At 41.7% G+C, this 21,054-nt stretch overlaps 1 protein-coding gene across 3 annotated transcripts; it reads left to right on the forward strand.

The window, feature by feature from the left end:
• The first annotated feature begins 540 nt into the window (after positions 1-540).
• Positions 541-20,742, forward strand: LOC105569741 (ecotropic viral integration site 5 ortholog). 3 transcript variants are annotated; one of them, XM_012026439.1, is made up of 11 exons: positions 541-1,348; positions 12,128-12,382; positions 12,619-12,738; positions 13,051-13,314; positions 13,385-13,649; positions 13,818-14,180; positions 14,354-15,031; positions 15,133-15,615; positions 15,683-15,781; positions 17,001-17,050; positions 18,236-18,315. In XM_012026439.1, exons 1-11 carry the CDS (start codon positions 1,056-1,058, stop codon positions 18,240-18,242), a joined length of 2,877 nt encoding a protein of 958 aa, XP_011881829.1. In that variant the 5' UTR covers positions 541-1,055; the 3' UTR covers positions 18,243-18,315. The 3 variants fall into 3 exon arrangements, with proteins under 3 accessions (XP_011881829.1, XP_011881831.1, XP_011881830.1); XM_012026441.1 differs by lacking the exon at positions 12,619-12,738 and having other exon boundaries at positions 542-1,348; XM_012026440.1 differs by lacking the exons at positions 12,619-12,738; positions 17,001-17,050 and having other exon boundaries at positions 543-1,348; positions 18,236-20,742.
• The last annotated feature ends 312 nt before the right edge of the window (positions 20,743-21,054 follow it).

Below are 21,054 nucleotides of genomic sequence, written 5' to 3' on the forward strand. Positions count from 1 at the left end.
CTCTATTGTAGACTGGGACTAAAGCAATTAATAAGGCCCGGTCTACAATGAGTTGTTTAGTCGTTAGTCAGAAGTCGGAACTATATGTCGGTCCTTTTTCTTCCACCCAGAAAGGAAAAGGATCAACATATAGTTGCGACTTCTGACTAACGACTAACGACTCATTGTAGACCGGGCCTAAGACGTAAGCGGTGAACGAATTGACCGATCATAGAGAATTGTGGCGGTGGCTGCCAAGGCCGATTGTGTGCCACGGCCCTTAGGCCGGTATTCATAGTCCGTTCTCGTATTTAAGATTGTCTGATTCTTAAATATACTTTTAGTGTGTTTTTAACCAATCGCAGAGCCGTATTAGCCTCTTAAGACAACACTTAAGATGATTTTGAAATAAGAATCGACTATGAGCCTTAGGTCTGGTTCCACCAAACGTCGCTTAACTTTAATCTCAGTTTCACTCACGTTTGTCTCTTTCTGAAGTAACAGTTGGAAAGAGACAAAGAACGAATTGAACTAACACAGTTCTGTTGTACAAATATTTTTAAAAGTTTAAAAGAATTCGCTTTCGTCAAATCGCCCATTCTGAGCCGTTTCACTCCCACAAGAAGGCGAAAAGTATACTAAGGAGAATCCTTTCTAAACGGGAAGGAATCCCTTTGAGTTCATCTCGAACAGACTCCGCTAATTTCTGTAGAATTTAAAAAAGTCCATTCCTTTCGAAATTTCATAAACGATCACTCGTGCTGTTTGAGTTGCCAGACAGCACGAAGAATCCAAAGAGACTCTCTTTCGAATTCCCGAGTTACGAAATGAATTCCTTTTCCTCCCAATTTTTTTTGTTCCAAGACCAGAGTTCGAAAAGAATTCGTTTTCACGTAACTCTGCGCTCTTTTTCGCGTACAAGAGAGATTCCTTTTGCACTCTAAGAATTCACAAAAGGAAAGAAATCTCGTCGAGTCTCATTTCGAACGGGCCACGGGCATTACAGCTTTTCAATTTCCTCTCGCGACAACGTGCCATTCGACACGGAGCCTCGGCGAGAGCGACCGACGGGCAACATGGCCGCCGCGCGCGCGGCCCGGGCGAGCGCCGCGCGCGCGGCGCGTGGCCACCAGATTAGTGACAATGCGGCCGCGTCCGTTGGTAACATTGCGCGTGGCCAGATCCATCCCAGCGATGACAGTGTTCCGAGCGTTTTGGTGACAGCCGCGTACGCGCACGTTCGCCGTCAGCCTCGTCGCTCCTGTTCGCGTCCCGCGGCTCGCCTCGCTTCGCAGGGCCTGACGGTGCCAAGACCCGGTGCGTCCGCCGACCAGGGTCGAGACGAGCGGTCGACGCCGCGACTCCCGAGGTAAGCGACCCCGCGGGGGGCACGACTCGACCAGATGGCTCGCGAAAAGCGGCCGTCCACCTGTGCGCGACCACCAGTTTGTTTGCTAACACGGCTACGCGGCCGCGTACCCTTTTCCGGCCGCATACGCCCGGTCGGGCCGCGCGCGGCTCCTCTTATTATTATTATTATTATTGTCATCGTCATCGTCATTTCTCGCCGCTCGCTCGCTCGCTCGCCTCCGAGGGAACGGGCGGCACTTTCACACGAGCGGTACCGCGTCCGTCAGCGCTCGAGGTTGCCGTCCGTGTTAATTGAAGAGCAGCCGCGAAGGTGGGCGGCAGAAGTGGGTGGAAATTTTCCAGGGGGCCGGAGGGGGGGGGGTAGGGGAGAAGAGGACGGAGTTTCTCCCGAATTAATTTTCTTCCCTGCCGAGCCGGTGGGACAGTCGCGAGGAACTGATCCCGCGATCGGGTAAGGACGAGGGGGAGAGCGCGGCGTCTTCGCCTCAGGTTGCCCTCGGCACCGTCGCCGCCTCTCCGGGTACTGGAATAGATGCGCTTCGAAGAGGCGCCACTTCTGGCTTCTTCTTCTTCTTCTTCTTCTTCTTTTCGCGCACAAAGAAAAAACGAAACGCATCTCGCGGGGAGGTGAAAGGCGAAGGCGCGACCGTCTGAAATCTCCCGTTTGCGTAACGCGAGGGGAGAGAGAGAGAGCTTGTGAATTTAGAAATTAACAATGAAGTTAACAACGCAGAGGTTACGCGGTGCCTGACGATCGAGACTTGTTGCAGAAATTGGAGATCGGACCCGAGCGCTCGACTAACGGCGAGAGGAAAAACCGTGGGCATTGTGGTGCACGGATTTGCGGCATTACTGGGCATTTTTTCGGCATCACCCGTACAGCACCAAGGCTTTCAGAAACATTTCAGAAGCATTGTAACATTGCAACAATGTTTTCTGAAATGTTTCTGAAAGCTTTGGTGCTGTATCGGTAGTTTGGGCATTGAGCCTTGCTGGGGCATTATAAAGATAAAATAAGACGAAAAGAAAGATAAAATGGGGCATTACAAGATAAAGTAATGCCTACCGGGCATTAGTGGGCATTGTTGTACAAGATTTTTAGAAGGTGGTACATTATAAAAATTATTTTAACATAGGTCCTTTAAGATATAAAATCAATTAGAAATTAAAGAGGCCGGGACTGGGCATAGGTGTAAGTAGCCAGTTAACTTAGGCTACTTACATCTATGCCCGGTCCTAAACGGCCTCTTTAATTTCTAATTGATTATAAAAATTGTTATCAGACCTGCGGATAGAGGAAAGTCTCCTATTGTGAGACAGGATCCTAATATGGGATAGTGGAGTTAAATTAACAGGCGTCGTCGGTTGATTCCGCCATGAACGTATTGGCCCTTGGTGCGAAATCTCCGAGGGGGAAACCGCTGACCAAAATCTCGTACACCAATGCCCAGTGGGCATTACTTTACCTTATTATCTTATTTTATCTTTAAAATGCCCCAGCAAGGCCCAATGCCCGAACTAATGCCCAAATAAATGCCTAGTAATGCCCAGTAATGCCGCAAATCTGTACACCACGACGCCCTCGGCGGTTTCCCCCCTCGGAAATCTCTGTTTAGCGGACAATTCATTGTTAGATCCTGCAATCGTCGCGAAAATAGATTTGTGATTGAATTTAGGCGTTGAAAACCTGCGATCTCGTGATAGAAGACTTTCCTCTCTGCTTGTTTAAAGAAACGCATTAATTCACGTATCGAAGTCTAATTAAAGAAATTTGCCAGTTAGTGTCGTTTGGCAATTTTTCTACACTGATCATGCATTGGCGTCAAATAATTCTTTACGGTGTTAAAAAATGTATTGAAATACAACATTTGGAGTATTACATATTATTTAGGAATATTATAAATTTGAATGTATAATATTTGTGAATATTATAATTTTTTGAATGTATAATACTTGTAAGCCTGAAGTTTACACAAATCTCTTTATCAAGGGGAGAGCAGGCGTTTAATTTTCCGCTGACTCTCGCGGCTTCCCTGCGGACGCCTCTGCACGCACAGAATACAAATAAGGGCCCCGACTTCGACGATCTCCGTGTAATTCCATTCATTTTACTTGCGTTATTGCAACGATCTCGTTCGATCGCGCGTAGGCAGAAAACGAGAATAACGTTTTCAGCTGCGTCGCGAGTGTGTTGACCTCAAAGTGTTCGCGTTCACCGCGACAATGAAATTAACGCGCCGCCGCGTGAGAAGAGGAATGAGCGTAATCCGGCGCTACTAATTTCTTTCATTTCGCGTGCCGTTGCGGAACTCGGTAAGGTGAAACGGTATATCGGGCTGGAGTCGCGCGGCGCGAAAATCGCGCGCTGGGCCGCGAGGACCCCCCGAGCATTCCTTCGCGGCAGGTAGTTAGAGGACACTCGATACCTCACCGTTCGCCCATCCGTCTTCCACACGTCGTTAAATCCCTAAATTAGATGGAACTACCTCCCGAGGCGTGAAAGGACTCGCGCTGCGCACGTTAAATGATCCTAATGGAACGTAATACGAGTACCCGCGAGAGAGTACTTTTCTGTCGCGACGACTACTATAAGGGGGAATTATTGATTCGTAGCGCAAGCCCGATTAAATGTCGTTTGAAATTATCTCGGACTTCAGTTATGCACTTTGTTCATGTGTTAATCTCAAAATTTCCTGCTTCGTACACCCTCGGAAAGGATTTCTGTTACCGAGACCAAAAGTATTCTTGACGCATTTATATTTGTCGCAGCCCCATTTAGTATAAAAATGAGACAATATCGAAATAAAGTCAAAAATTCTTATTCTCCTCTGTATAATTAAAAAACGATTGACTTACTATATTGAGACAAGAGTAACTTTGTATATTTTTGCGTTTAGAATAAATTTTCCCTCCATCTTACAACGCACGAAGTTGGCACCGCGATATTCGGCAAAAGACGATACTATCATTTTATCTTAGATTTTAGAATTTTTCACATAAGATTAAAATATTCCTTTCTCTATAATAAATATGATTGACGCTATAGATCGATTCTATTTTATGATACATTGAAGTGTAATAGCATTGGACCTGGCAATTTTTTCTGTGGGTGTATTTTTAGTTCGCTTGAAGAGGACCGCAACCCATGGTCGAAACGTAGCGAGCCTTGAACATAAAAACTGCCAGATACGGTCAAACAAACTTTGAAGTTGTTAAATGTCGTTTGTTGAAATTTGAAGATCGACCGTGTTTTTTGATCATTAAGGCTTCTTGTTGCGATAAAACTGCTCGAAATTAATTGCAAACAGGATTGAACATTTTAATGAATAGAATTGCACAGAGATTTCGAAACTTGATTCACCCTGTACGTTGTGTTATCTACACGGGGAGAATTTTCTCCTAAAATTTGCCCTGAAAATCGTGTAATCGTGGAACAACGTGGCATTTTGAAGACCTTTATGAGAGTTTTCGAAATTTTAAATGCCATGTTGCCTCACGATCACGGGATAAATTTTAAGAGAAAATTCTCTCTGAAAGTCAATCAGTGCATTAAAACTGTGAATCAGTGAACGTTCATTGTTTTCAGTGCTAATCCACTGATTGACTTTTAGAGTGTACGTTATATTAAGACAAATTTTAGAAAGTGATATGATATTATTATCAGAACTGCGAATGGCTGTAAATAAAGAGGAACGCTATAGATATATTTCGAGTCGGATTGTCGATTGGAATATAATTGAATCGCGTTTTTAAATGTGTCTTGTATCGCTCCGGCGGTGGGCGGCGCATCTGAACAGTTTTAGGATGCCTGTCGCTTTATTTGGGCAACGAGACGGAACGCGTTGCAACAGCGAGACTCTTGGGAGCAGATAGGCGACCTTTAACGTTGAATGTCGGTGTGAATTACGGGTCAATAACTCGGCACCGGATCTATGCCGCCTCGTTCCGGCGTTTCGCGTATTGTGTTTTCGCGCGGAAACTGAAAATGAGTCGATTACGCCACACACGAGCCTTATAAATCATTTGAATGCGACCTAGATACCGCCGTTACCATGATTGAATCTTTTACGTCGCTCATAGCCCCCGCGCGTTGGCTTCTTCCCTTTTCTAAAATTCAATCGATAATAATTGAGCAAAGTTCGCTCCGCATTACATTTACATTCGAGTTTATTAAGTGCATGTCTATGGTCTTTGGGCAAAACAATCTAAATATTATTTAGGGATAAAGTTCACCCCCGGACAGAGAGATTAATTCGAAGATTCTTACACTCGCTGCCGAAAAACAGCTTAATGTGTACGAACATTTATTTAAAAGTGATTGATATCGAAGACGTTAACCCTTTCAGTCACGTTCAGTTGGAGTCACATAGTAAGTCGCGTGGGACGTACTACGAGCCATAACTAGAGCAGATAAAATTCGCCTGCCATTGCCTATATTTACGTGCATTAGTGCTACAGCCGTTGCTGATAGTACGGAAAAATACGAAAGGCAAATTTCCTCCTCCTTTTTGCCTCGTGTAATTTCACATTCTAAATGTTTAATTTGTCTAAACGCGCACCGTAAAAAAACTTACATGTAAAATTACAATTATTACAGCGGGTAATGTTGGGACCATCTGTTCCCATATATATTTACATGCGTCAGTAAATTTACTCCTTTTTTGTTGCAAAAGTACATACACTTATATATTTTACTGTTATTATTAGTGTCAACTTCTTTTTGACGAGCGTCTAGTGCGAATGCACCGACCTTCTAAGATCGATCTAGCTGAAAATAACAATTCTACAGAATCGTAATACCTAGGTGTGTCTGCACACACGTCAGACTTCATTGAAATTTAATCTCTCTAATGTATGTACAATTGTGAAGAAATTAATTGTAACGTCCGAGTCGGGTGTCAATGGACATCCAAAGGTATAAAGATATCGGTGACGTATTTCGCGTGTATTTATTGCAATACTGATTCGGGAGAACGTTAGTTTCCGACTTAATTGCTTCGGTATTGCTTCTATTAGACGCGGATTGAATTGTCGTTGTCTCGCGTTGGCTGCACTCAAATATAACGAGACAAATTAATTGAATTTCAGAAAATTGAAAGGAGAAACATTTACATAATCCGGAAAGATCTTTTTGAACTTTTCGAGCGAGTAATATTAATCTTGCAGTACGCTGAATGAGCGTTTGCTTTTATAAATTACTGCAACCGTTCTACCGCCCTTTGTTCAATTAACTCAAAGCCTTGAATCGAAATGCACGCGCTAAAATCGGAGTCTATATATTGTCACTTATATAAATAGACAAATAAGGTCGTCCGTATGTTGCGGGCTCTTCGCGCGTTAATTTTTTATCTCGAGCTGCGTACGTCCATATTTCAGCTGTGCATTACTCCGGGGAGATCCTCGTGCATTATTAAAGCCGCACATTTCGAACGAACTCAATTTTTCGAAAACTTCTCCGCGAGGGAACGCGAAACTTCCGTTCCCTTAATCGTATAAGCGACGATGTCATCGCACACACGAGTGTTTTTGTGGCCACGTAAGCGGAGTGCAAAATTCCAGGGATAATATTACATAATTGGCAATTTCCCCCCTTTCCATTTAGATGTGAATACACATCCTTAGATATTTTTATCGTACAGTTGAGCGATTGATGAATATTTCCGAAGGAAAGGATATTTCTGTAGCGGGACAGCTTGAATTTTTCTCGCAACCTCTTTGCGAAATTCATTAACTTATGGTCTCTTGTTAACGTGGCCAACATTTCGTAATAAACGTCCAATAAAGTAAATATTGAAGAAATTGAATTAGGGTGCAACGGAATAGCAATGTAAACGCGTTTTGTAAAATTAAATTATCAATTGAGATGGTACGAATTGAATTATCGGACTCCGCTCTACGGGAATGTGATATTTTATTAATCCTACAGATGAGGGGAAAATACGTGGACACGGGCAGTGTATGTGTTAAAAATAATTATTCGTCAGTAATTCAACATGACGCGATCGTGAGTAACAACGCGAGCATAACGAGTTGTTTTTACACGTTCGCGTTCTGTTTCCTCGCAATCCATATTGTTTCGATTGAAAGAACACACGAAAGAATTTTAGCGGAATGCAAAATTATCCAATTTCCCGTTTTGGAATTTCTCAAAAGCACGGGCTTTTTCATTCGAACGGAATCTGAATTAAAGCTTTGAGAGACAACCAAGAACTGTGGCAGGAAATGGAATCCCGTTTGAAAGTAATCTTTCAGTATTTTTATTCAAATTTATTTTTATTCGAGGCGGGACCGAGAGAGAGAGAGATTCCGGTGAAAATACCCGGGAAATATTTTCTGATGACGATGAATCATTTTGCACAGGATGGATCGAAATTACGCCATAATATAATCTAGTCACGGGCAGGCGACTGTTCCGGCGATGAATGATGACGAATACGCGTTATAGTATACTAGTAAAATATGCAACAGTTTACTGTTACCGTCGAGTTATGCTATCACGCATTATTGTACGAAGATATCTTTAACAGGAAGTATCGTCAATCTTTAGAAGAGTTTTTATTTTGTTTCAAGCTGAGAAGAATATTAATTAAAAAAATCTCTTTTCCGTGATATCAATTCTTTTACCTCTGTGAACCTCATGTTTCAAAAAAATTTTTTTCAGTTCTGAATGAACCCCGAAGAGTTCTAGAGTTCCTTATCAATTTTAAAAATAGTTCTGGCGAATTAACCTAAAAAAGTTAAATTTGAAACTTGGCGATGCTAACTTCACAAAATGAAATCTCGAAATCGGCGATAACACTAAAAGTATTGGAAATAGGTAATTCTTTTATATGTGATACGAAAGTAAATGATTCTGTTTTACATTTTCACTTGAAGATTTCGCCTGTTTTTTTGCGAAATTTGAATGATTTATTTTAATCGTAAATATATTCAATGAAAAATTTAAGAAACGACTGTTGGATTGAATCTTTCAAGTGAAAGTAAACCACAATATCTCGATTACAAAATAATATCGGGTAAATTTCAGAATATAAATTGCTATTGAAAATGAAAGAGCATCTCCCGGGTCTCCGATAAAAATCGTTCTAGAGATATTAATTAGAAAATTCCGTGCTACAAAATCAGCTTAATACTTACGGAAGAATTTATGATGAAAAATGCGATGTTTGTGAAATTGTGTCGGGGAAAAATCGCGCGCGTAAAAACATTCTGGAAAATGTCTCGAGTTTTTCTCGGAGCAGTTATTACATTTGAAGGGACTAAATTATGATTAAATCTCTCGCTCTCTCCCCCCTACATTTATTTTTATTTGCATAATTATGCGTAAACAGTTAGAAGAGGAAACGGTCTGCGCGCCATACTAATTGAAATAATTGTTCAGGTTTCATTTTTCACTTTTCAAGATTATTTTGAAACAAACGAAATAAATGTCGAAAAAGTCTGACGGATTTAAAAGATGAATTCGCGACTCGAGGAGCGAAAGATCTCAGTTAAAAAAATACTCAGGTGCGAAGGTCGAGGAAACTTTTGAAAATTTATACGGTGATTTGTTATAATTGAAATACTATTATACCATTTTTAATATTTTATCCGTCGACGAGAACGCCCGGTGCTCTCGATCACAGGCTCTCCACGTACTCTCTCGGTATCCTTTTATTTATTTGTCAGGAGACGGACGTCGCTGCGCATGTGGAGCGTCCTGGCCTGCGCGGGCTGCATCGACCCTCAAACCCATTTCGTACTCTCCAGCAGTACATGCCTAGCCGGATCCCACCGTGCCGGGATAATCGGGGAATAAGTGAAACGATACCGTGTGGAATTGATCGAGTTAACCGTTTAACATTCGCCGAGGAGACGAGAGAGTGAGAGAAAAAGGGAAAGAGAGAGATAGAAAGAGAGAGAGAGAGAGCCTGCATCTTGATAAAGCGAAAAAGGAGCCGCGAGCATCCGAGCGGATGCATTTCCGATTACGTTATCCGCCTCACCAGAGTACATGGAACTGATGCGACTTTCGTTTCCTTATTTTTTAAGGATTGTTCGTCAAAATAATTTAGAAAACTTTTGGGCAGACTACGGTAGATTTCATTTCGCGAAAGAGTTTCATGACTTTTTGTGCGCGCATTAAAATGCAACGCTAAAAATATGCCGATCTTGTCGCTTAATTCTCTGCTGTTGCTAAAGAAAGACAAAATAATAACGAGAAACTTTTAATTCCTATACTATTTCTAGTAGTCACTTTTGCCGATAACTGATATGCCGCATCGAATCCTTCGATAAAATGCTGACATTTTTTTTTTATAAAAGAGCTTACGTTTTAAATTTTATGGAATTCTTAATGTATTTTCTTTCAGTCTCTTTAAGTAATTAGTCATTTTTAACTAGACAAAGAGGTGTCTTAAATCCTTTCACTATGCTGTAAAGTGTCCGAGCAGCGGACTCACATTGTGCCGCGAGAAAATATTAAGTAATGAATCTTAACTCGTCTAAGATATATTAAATGAAAAGTGTTTTTCATACCGCGGTCTGAATAATTTTAAACCTAATAATCTCTTTAGGGGTTGCCAGTAATAAATAACAATGGATCAGTTTAGTCGACCTTGTTTAATAAATTGAAAATTAAAAATATAACGTGCGACGTTTCGACCACGGGTTTGGATCCCTATCAAGCACAAATTCCAAAAGGGAACAAACCAATAATCGGAGTTACACGTTTATAGATACAAAGAAAATTACAAATAAAAATTAAAACTAATTGTACCAAAAGTAACGTGTAAAATGAGACGCAATGAATAATTTTAATTGTCAAATTGTACTTTGTACTTCTGTTATCCAAGACAACATTAATTACTAAAATGAAGATTCATACTGTATCTTATTAAAAAGAAAAAAGTGTAAAACGTTTAATAACGGGGAAAATGCAATGGATTTAACGAAATGCCTAGCGAATGTTGTTTTAAGCGAATTTATTCCCTGACAAGTGAATTTATTTCGCTGCTGAAATCGCTGTCCTTTTGTTTTCCTTGTGCACGCAAATGGTTTAGCAACAGCTTTCATTAACATTCTCGTTACATTCGAGCTGTGTTGCATATAGGTCAGTAATTTGCCTGATAATAACGTGAAATTTTTACGACGCAGCAATTCTGACGACGCGACGCAAGTGTTCATCGGTCGCGGTCCGCGGACAACATTGACATTAAGATAGTGCATAATGAAGCCAATTTCGCCTTCAAGACAGATAATTTCCTAGCTCTGTAACTTTCCGCAAACACGGCGGGAGAAATGCGTACGACATTTTGATAATATACATTGAAAATATTTTTTAAAAAGAGCTTGAAAATTTTTATACAATTCGAGTGCGAACTTCGAGGATGCGCCGAACGTTCGATTTCAAATAAAATATTTGTGCAAATTTTGCAGGATTCCAAATGTAGTGCGAATAATTCTAAAACGCGCCGTGTAAGACGGACTTCAATTCCCGGGGTCAATTCTCTTTGAGACACACGGCTCGAAAAACGGTATCCCGGCGTACGGTACCCGTTTGCTTCCGTTTTGCTACATAATACAATAGTTGTAATAACTGACTCGGACTCACCTGCTCTTTCGCCCGCTAATTTGTTCGCACGCACTAATTGCTTCCTTCTTGATCTTCGTGTCGAGCTGCTACGCGCTGCTCCACCGAGCACGGTGTTCATACGAGGCGTTTCGCAAGAAAAAAACTCCTCGTTATTAAAAAAAACCTGCCAGGATAATCTTTCCCCGAATCTTTATTTGAAAAATGTCGAACCAAACGTTTCTTTCAATCTTTTTCGCAGTGTTTCTGTGTCCGCAATGAACAAGTTGAAAGAAATATAATCATCGCTTTCGTGTCGCTGCTATTTTCAGAATGCAGCGTCGATGCTATTATTTACCCCATCGTGCTCTGCTTTGATTTTTCCTGAAAATTTTCTTCCGAGTAATTTTTGTCATTATTTGTTTTTTATCTTTCAATTGCGACAGATATCACTTATCAAACATCATCCATTTAAACGCCTTCAAAAATTAAGTAGCGATTGAGATATGTAGTACTAAATCTTATTTGACGTGCAATCGGGTGCGATAGGTGTCTCTTATCGATTTTGCAAGTGACACTCCGTAAGATCGAATGTCTAAAAACGAGTGGCATTGCAGACAGGGGTGACGACAATTGTTGCGTGTAAAATCGTGCGATGACGTGAAGATAAAAACGGTAGAAACGAGAAAGCAGTGAACGCTTACCGCGAACACTAAAATCGCGAAAGTGAGCAAAAGAAAAACTGTCTCGATGGTTCTTCGTGGCTTGTTGGCCCCCGCGGCGGCTCGTTGGAGGAGAAATAAAACTGCGAAAAGGTAAAACGAGCGCTGCGCCCGACAGACGATTAAAGAAAATTATTTTATTCTCCTTCTGTTCTTATATAAATCAGATACGTAACACTTTGCATCAATCAGAATTTTGTGGCCGAAAGTTATTAAATTAAGTAAGAAAAGGCGCCGCTTAAACTAATTAATTTTAACGAAGAGCGTCGGGAAGCGAAAAAGAATTTAGCGGTCAACAAACCGGTTTCGTCATAATCGTTACTTTCCGTTTGCGTTTTAGTTAATGGAATCCGATATCGGACGCAGGCGACTCGCGTTCGTTACGCACAATTACTAGTGAAGGCACACGCTCAAGTGTATGCCACTTAAGTAGATCGCTGCGGTAGGCCGTTGAAAGAGCCCGGGATCGTATTGCGTTAATTGATTCAAATCCGTTTCGTTGCAGAAGCCAGAACGCCGCCTGGGATAACGTAAACGCGCCTGTCGGCCAATTGGGACTGTCGCGATATGGACCGCAGGTGATGAGCGTGCTGTGTTTATGCACCTCCAGCATCCACCAATCCACCCGTAAGGTCACGCAGGCCGGCAAGATACTTCCGAGTCCGCCGTCAGACACCCTTTGCGAGCAGCGAATAACGCCCTCGCAGGAAATACCCACTGACGAGCTGGCTCTATTAGCTAAACTGGAAGAAGCCAATAGGTGAATAATATCAAGTGGTCCTCCTCGCCTACCGTTTGATACCGCAGCCGAACCGCCACGCCTCCGAATTCGCAAGACCCGAACAAATTCTTGTTGCTCCGCACAGACTGATAAATCGATGCTTGTCCTAACTAACGCAGAAAGCAAAATTGCCACATTTTCCGTTTTCCAAAGATTTGTGATAAAATTGGAGAAACAGATATACCCTGGACCTTCCTTTTTTGTTTCAAGCTTAGAATAAAAATGCTAAACGTTAACTTTGCTACGCACTTTGGCTTGGAAATGATGCACAGTAGGATGCAGAATAAGCCTGCACTTTTATCGCACAATCAGTATCGAAAAATATGGAAAAAGACGTAAGTTTTGCTCTCCTATTTCCTTCATATAACGTACGAAGTTGATTTGCCTCGCAAATAACGCGCGTTATCAAACTCAGCTATGCAACTTGCGAGAGAACGTTCTATTTAGCAACTTCGTTTTTAAATATATTACATTCGTAAGAAAAGGAAATTCGCCTGTACAACTTTGCAAGATGTCAAGTTACATACGTAACTTGCACAATGGCGAGTCGCGAATAAAGTACTGATTTGTATATAATTTTACACGATATTGTCCGCGGTGTAGAGCGAATAAAGATCATAATCCGTGATCTTGTCGTTTCCGGTCAGGCTGATCGAATCCGATGCAAAGTCACTGAATTCGCTCCAGAGCAATCACAGCAGGAAGGGCTCCGACACATCTCAGGTGTCTGTGGCGTCGGGGGGCAGCGGAGGTAACGGCGATGCTGCGCCCCGACGCCACAACCCAGCCGATGGCGAAGAGAATACGTGGACACTCTGGGGTCACATAGTGGCTGACTGGGATTATCATTGGAAGAAACGAAAAGAATTTGTTAAGGATCTGGTCCGTCAAGGCATACCGCACCATTTTAGGTAACATACGCACTTCGTGTGTGTATTGCACGCGCAAAGTTTTATATTAAAATTTATCATATTATTTTAGGGGTATTGTTTGGCAGTTACTAAGCGGTGCCCACGATTCTCCAGTTAAGAAGCAATTCGCCGAGTATATTAAAGCAACATCAGCCTGTGAGAGGATAATTAGAAGAGACATCGCCAGGACGTATCCCGAACATGATTTTTTCAAGGAAAAGGACGGTTTTGGCCAGGAGAGTTTGTTCAACGTTATGAAGGCGTATAGTTTACATGATCGCGAAGTAGGATACTGCCAAGGTTCAGGATTCATAGTAGGATTACTGTTAATGCAGGTACAATGTTAACAACATTGTTATTACCAATCATGAGATAAAAAGTATGTGAACGATAAGAAATTATCCGTTTATTTTTATGAACTTGTACCGATTCTTTGTTCTACGTGAAAAGAGAGAGAGAGAGCGAAAATGTAGCTGTATTCGAGTAATTTCGTATTGTTGCAGCAAATGCCAGAGGAAGAAGCTTTTGCTGTGCTCGTAGCGTTAATGCAAGAATATCGCTTACGGGATATGTTCAAACCTAGTATGGCCGAATTGGGAGTGTGCATGTATCAGCTGGAACATTTAGTTGCTGATGCACATCCCGAACTTCATGCTCACTTCACGGCCCAAGGTTTCCACACGTCGATGTATGCGTCTTCTTGGTTTCTTACATTGTTCACCACAGCGCTAAGCCTTCCCCTAGCGTGCCGCATTTTTGACGTCTTTCTATCGGAGGGGATGGAGATTATTTTTAAGGTTGCATTGGCGATGCTGCAGTTAGGCAAGGAAGATTTGCTCAGTTTGGATATGGAGGGCATGTTGAAGGTAAGATTTTATTTGAAAAATTGCTCTACTTACACATGAGTCGTCAGATTAAATTCGAGAAATTATTGTCGGCGCTGAAATTTTTTTTCAACATATTTTATATAATACGCGAGAATATATGGAATTGTTCATTTTATTTAACGGATATTTAATAACGTTTTCCTTTCACGCAGTTTTTCCAAAAGCAACTGCCTGGAAAGGCCGAGAAAGATCCTGATGGCCTTATGACGCTCGCGTATGGGATGAAAATCAATCCGAAAAGAATGAAGAAATTGGAGAAAGATTACACCATCTTAAAGATGAAGGAGCAAGAGGAAATGGTCGAGTTACGCAGGCTTAGAGCAGAGAACAGATTACTCAGACAAAGAACTGAACTTCTAGAAGCGGAGTCCGCCGAATTGGCCGATAGATTAGTTAGAGGTCAAGTATCACGCGCTGAGGAGGAGGAGACCGCTTTCATAGCACAGAGAGAATTGGCAGCGCTTCGCCATTCGCACCTCGAAACGAGCCATCAACTCGAGCAAGCTCACGAGGAATTGAGATCCTTGTCGATCCTTCTAGAGGAGAACGTAACGTCGAGACAGTCGTCGCTTGATGAGATATTAGTGAAGCAAGAAGCATTATCGCAAAAGGAAGAAATGATACAGTGTTTGCAAGAGGAATTGGTTAGAGTTAGATTACACGAGGCAGAAAACGATGCACTGATCAGGGAACTCAGGGGAAGGATACAAGAGTTGGAACAAGATAAGAAGACTTTGCGCGAATCAACACCGGACAATTCCGTTGCTCATCTACAGGAGGAACTTATTGCAGTTAAGCTTAGAGAGGCGGAGGCCAATTTATCTTTAAAGGTAAAGTCTGCTATGCCTCCCTACATATAATGTCCCGTCATGTTTTTTTTATGAATATTACACTAATGCTAGATAGATTTACACGATTATGTCTCACGCAGGATCTGCGGCAGAGGGTTATGGAGCTAAGCGCAACTTGGCAGAGGCATTTACAAGAGCACCGGTCTGCTCAATCAGTGCCTGCCGCTGATTCTACGCCAAAGAAGCTACTCTTTTGGGAGAATCGGGGCCACGAGGTGCAGAAGTTCGAGGAAGATTTAATGACGACCAGAATTCGTGAGATGGAAGCGTTGACTGAAGTTAAAGAGCTACGGCTTAAAGTTATGGAGCTTGAAACTCAGGTGCAGGTAGCAACGAATCAGCTCCGTAGACAAGACGAGGGTGGGAAAGTACTTAAAGACGAATTGGAAGCCGCGTTAGCGCGGGAGAAGGATATGGCTGCCAAATTGAGAGAGCAACAGCACAAGTATTCCGATTTGGAATCGAAAATGAAGGACGAGGCTATGATGGCCAGGATACGCGATGCCGAACACGCGCAGCAAGTGGCGGAACTTACGCAGAAAATATCCCTTCTGGAGCTGAAGGTTACTCTCGCATATATATATCGATGCTAAAGTCAAAAACATAAATATATGTCTAACATTTTTATAGAATGAGGAGATGCATGCGGAAGGCGAACTTAGGAATAATTTAGATGACAGTGAGAAAGTAAGGGAGCTTCAAGATAAGGTCGCTGAATTGAAGGCCGAGGTATGTGGAATTAAAACATTTACCTTGTTGTACTAACAAAAGCAGTATCTCGGAATATTGCAGTAAGGGGTGAACTATGTTTTATGGTACAAAATATATATGTATATTCTTCATGTAATATAATGTATATTAAGGGGCAACTCGCAATAAGTTAATTCTACGCAGGCATAACTATATAAGCAGATCACACATGAAAGCGTTTTATCACTGCGCAAGAACTCTTCATATAGCACACATACATCGGTGATATCTTGTTGTATAAATACATTTATTGGTACTGCAATTACATTTTCAGCAATAATTAAACTTTCCAGATGTTTCACGAAATCCCACTCAGAGATACAATAAAAGTATTTGTTTCACCGTTTTTCTTAAAGCACTGCATTGTGTTTTTCCTCCTGATTCTGCAACATACATGTGATACTGCGTTTCATAAGATGATTTGACTATCATGATAAATACATTACGGTGTTGATTATCTTTCTACCATGTTGATCTTGATAAGCCAGGTATTTACGTCGTTTAAGTGTGATATATGTTATCTCAGGTTGTGTATAAACGACACCGTACAGTCCTAATACAAATGTATTATATGTAAATTGAACGTTTTGATTTTTAATGTGCTAATCACATATTGCACTCATACAAACTACAGAATCGCGCCTACCATATGCAAAAAAGACATTCCACTTTGCCAAGTCCATGAACATAAAGATACCGTAACTCATTATCGATGTCATACACTAACAAAATGCACAGATCGCACCTCTTACTGCAATTTAACGCTAACCAACACGCTTCGTAACGTCGTCGCTTCTGGTGGACTGTAGAGAGAAAAAAAAAATTACTACCATGACTGAAATCTGTCTCGTCAGTGAATATTGACACACTCCATTTCCCCGCGTAGCTTGTTATTTCATTAATTTTGCTGCCGTTTAATGACCGCTGTATTAAAAAAACCTGTTACGTGCATCTAATAAATTAACTAATGCTGTGTCTTTCTTTAACAATAATAAGAACAGGTCGAGGCTTTGTCACCGAATCGGTGAATGTACAGGTGCAATTTTTTTCGAGGCAGCGTACACTTGTTGCGCGAAGAGATAGTATCAATGAGCTACATTCTTATTGTGCAAGAGCGTAAATTAATGCTAACCAGAAGGGACTAATCGTTGTTGCAAAACTAACCCTCTATTGCTGTGTTATCTCTGTCTCTCCTCAGTTCCCCACGCCAATCACCAGCCCGGAGACTGAGCCTTGGCGCTGGCTCGAGTAAGTCTTTACCCATGCGTAAGCATCATTTTCTACCGTCTCCGTGTATGTGCGTGGCATGATGTTTCTGTAGACGAATCACTCTGGCGTTGTAGCTTCTCTGTGTACTTATTGCCTGTCGTTTTTATCCATCTGGAATTCCATTCGGAATTCTTGCTTGTATTAATGACAGCGTTCATTTACATAGCGAGTAAACAGACCTAGATTTGCAATTCGTAATTATATGACAAAGTCATTATACATGTGCATTGCAAATGTATGTTGGTATATCGATATAATCTGTTTCATTGTAAAATCTTAATTAAGTTCGATCGGAGAACAGAAGTTGTCCGGCGTAAAAGAACGTAGCGGATCGAAGATTACACTTCATTGACTTAACGTACAACTTTCAATGATGTCGTGCAAAGCGACACGAATGGTGCTACATCGGTAATGAATTAAATTGAAGCTGAATTAAAATGTGGCTCACTTTCTGTATTATACGCGTGGTGATACAGCATGTGGCGTGCTCTTCCCGTTTAACGGCATGCTTCCTTAAGATTAAGTTCACTGTTTCGTTCTGATAAACATTCACGGCTGCTGCTTTTAACTCGAAGAAGAAAAAACGCATAGATGTGAAAGAGGCGTGAAAGTATCCGCGCAGACGTCGTTAAAGTTCACCGTAAATTAGCGCGGGATCGAGTTTTGAGTTTTTTTTTCTTCGATGTCTCATCCTATTTGCATGATTTCATCTGATGTGTCAAGAAAGCTGTATCTACGTTAAAGCAGTAAATCTTATTGTTAGCGATAGAAAGATCTTCATTTACAATTAACGAAATCAGAAAGTTTGCAAACTAATTCTTATAAGATGTCCTTCAAATTACAATTTTGCAAGCTATCTCTTTGCATAAAGAAGACACAATTTTTTATTTTGATCTCGATTGCGAAAGATAGATAATTATAATCGTACAGGGAAGTAACAATATATCTCTAGCAGATAATTGCGACAGCTGAAGTATCGAAACTTCAGGTTCAATCGGACGGAATAAGCTTTTCTCTTAACATTCCGATCTCTCTTTTGTGTGTAACGAGAGTCGAATATATTATAAATATTTTCCATTGTGCGGCAGGACGTCGCAGACTCTGTCCTTCTTCCCCTGGAGAATTGCCTGGAAATGCGTTTTGCATCACGTTTGTCTGTCGCAGGTCATGAGACTAGAGAGCTGGAAACAACGGTGGACGGGACTCGGCGGGCAGACCGTGCGAAGTTTTAGCGTCGATACTGAAAGCGAATTGGACGAGCGGGATCTCAGAATTTGCTTGCAGGATCATATCAATACGACCACGCCAAACTCACCCGAGGTATAGAATTCTATGTATACCAAGACCATTAGGCAGCTAACAATACTCCGTTATCGATGCGCGCGAACCTTTTGTTCGTCGGCTTTCGCTGTAGGAAATAACGCGTGTATGCGCTTAGATTATAACACGACGGTAGACCGTAAATAATCCTGTTTAGTTACGTGTATTACTATTAGGCCAAATATAACAAATACGCATAGCCGTTTTAATTACTTATGCTGTAACGATGACGAAACGTAACAATGAAACGATAGATGCTTTCGGTAATCGAAGTAATCTCGATCGTAATCAGGACGACGCTTATCGAGACGAGTAATTTGTATTGTAAAAAGATTGGTTGCAATTCACCTAATAGACGTTGAAATTTCTTCGGGACATTGCAACGAAGTAATCTGTCGCAGCGGCAAGTAACGTTTTTTTTCTTCACTTTTTTTTACTATAGCAATATTATTAGTATTACATTTTTTAGATTACATTACACAGAGTATTATAGAGCACACGTTAGCCGTAGCTAATAGCAAAGTACGATAGAATGTAACTAACACTTGTTTTAAGCGGTAAACGATCGTAATAGTAATCTAATTTGAAAGAGACTCATAACCGGTACGTAACAATCTGGGAAGAACGAAATTTGAAGCGTGCAAGTTAATTCCATTCCATGATTACAGAAAGTGCTTGTTGTAACGTTTATTCTTTCTTACTGTAAGTAGCGAATTTGAATTTTAACAGTTAATTTTGTGTATCAGCAGAGCTAACTTGAATCGGAAGCTTGAAATCGGATCAGATCGCGCGTTATCTCTTCTGTCGAAATGCACATTCTTCCAATAACTTTGATAACTCTTCGAGGATTACGAAATGCATTCCAACTCTTGCCTAATCTCGCATCTCCTCGTTTCCCGGGGGAGAATAGTTATCGGAATTAATGGTAAATTTTAATACTCAATATCTATTTTTTTTTAATTATCTGTACTTTCGCGGACGTAGACTCTTATAAGAGAGTCCACGTTTATTTCTTAACGGATGCAGGACTCGATGTCGATAACTCGTAATACTTGGAATGTGGAATTTTTTTTGCGTTGTCCAAGGACCCGGACTGTCTTTTCCGAACTTATCAGAAAGCTTGATTACGATCCGTAGATTATACGAAGATTATCATAGACTTTCCGTGACACACGCCACTGTTTTTATACGCATGTTATACTCTGTGTATTTTTTGTAATTCATACCAAATGTAATCGCATTTAAGAAGTTATATATATATATATTTAAACCGCCGGAAAACGTGGGGACAGTAATGTATCGCCGTTTTTTATAAAAATATGTATTTATATATTATATACGTGTATGTGTGTGTGCGAGCGAGCGTGAATGTGCGCGTGTATGTGTATGTGTGCACGTGTGTCACGAGGGAATCATCGCATACGAATCACGATTATTCATACAAGACACATATACCGCGCGCGTTACTCGAATCGAAAATTTAACCGTCTAAAATCTTTAAGATACATTACAATCGCGTGCCGGAGGGCGTATCGAATTTTCTTATCATTGTTGTCCGACACGTGTACATTATTTGTAACATATTTAACGAATTTCTTAATTCAATTTTTATCGGTAATATGCAATTTGCGCACAGCACGAGGTGTGTATAGTTAATTAATCGACGTGGAATTGTAAAAAAAGGGAAACGCGATAGATCGGCCGTAGATCGTCCCGAGGGGAGAAGTCTCTCTCTCCCGATCGATCGCGGGTAGCTGAAATTGAAAACGGGCGAGATTATCGGAAGCGCTTGTGTAAAAAAAAGAATTAGCTGCGCCGCGCAACCCGCGGGCGCAGCTCGTTCCTTCACCGTGACTCGGATAATTACTTCCAATGTAAGCGTTCGCGTCTAGCTACTTTCTTTCACAGCGAGTCGCCTTAGCCTACTTGCAAACGGCGGCTTCTCTCGCGCTTGGCCTAAATCGTCCGCGGCCCATTCCTTTGTTGCGTCAAACAGCCGGCATTGTTTTCAACCGCGTCGCGTCGCGCCGTAAATCCGTGGTGTTAACCCGCAAGCCGCGAGTTGCTCTTCGCGCACGCACCTGCGCGAATTAGCGCGAGCGTGTCGTTAACGGCAGCGGCGAGACGACACTCCGATATTATCCGATCGCGCGCGCTTCACGAGCGATCTTTTCGCGGAAACGAGTCGCGCGGATACGAGCGCGAGCTACCAAAATCGATATTAATTAAGGATCGTACGAGGAACGTAGGGAACGCGAAATGACATGACCCGTTGACGACGGTGTCGAGTAATGTATTTATTTGTAAGTAGCACGAAGGCGAAGAATAAAATGTGCAAGACCGAGGAGAAAGTGACGTTTGCCTCTACGCTTCTGGATTCAGCACAGATGTCTGCGGCGATTCTTTTCCGCGGCGCCGTTAAAAAGATTACGCTGTTACACGCTGCTCGATTTTAATTACAAATTCTCGGCGTTGGAGAACAGCAGCTGCGAGCCGCGCGTACAGATGCGCGTTCCGGCATCGCAACGCGTATCGTCTGTACTTTCTGCGCCATTGGATCTGCGTGCATAGACCGTCCTAGAGACCTGCCGAGCTGTCTTTCAGCCGCGAACACCGCCGCCGAGGCCGATCTGTATTAATTAAATCGGCGGCTCGACGTTATG

This window comes from Vollenhovia emeryi, unplaced genomic scaffold (genome assembly GCF_000949405.1).
Source record: "Vollenhovia emeryi isolate VEMERY1.0 unplaced genomic scaffold, V.emery_V1.0 DF939123.1, whole genome shotgun sequence".
NCBI classification, from domain to species: Eukaryota; Metazoa; Arthropoda; class Insecta; order Hymenoptera; family Formicidae; genus Vollenhovia; species Vollenhovia emeryi.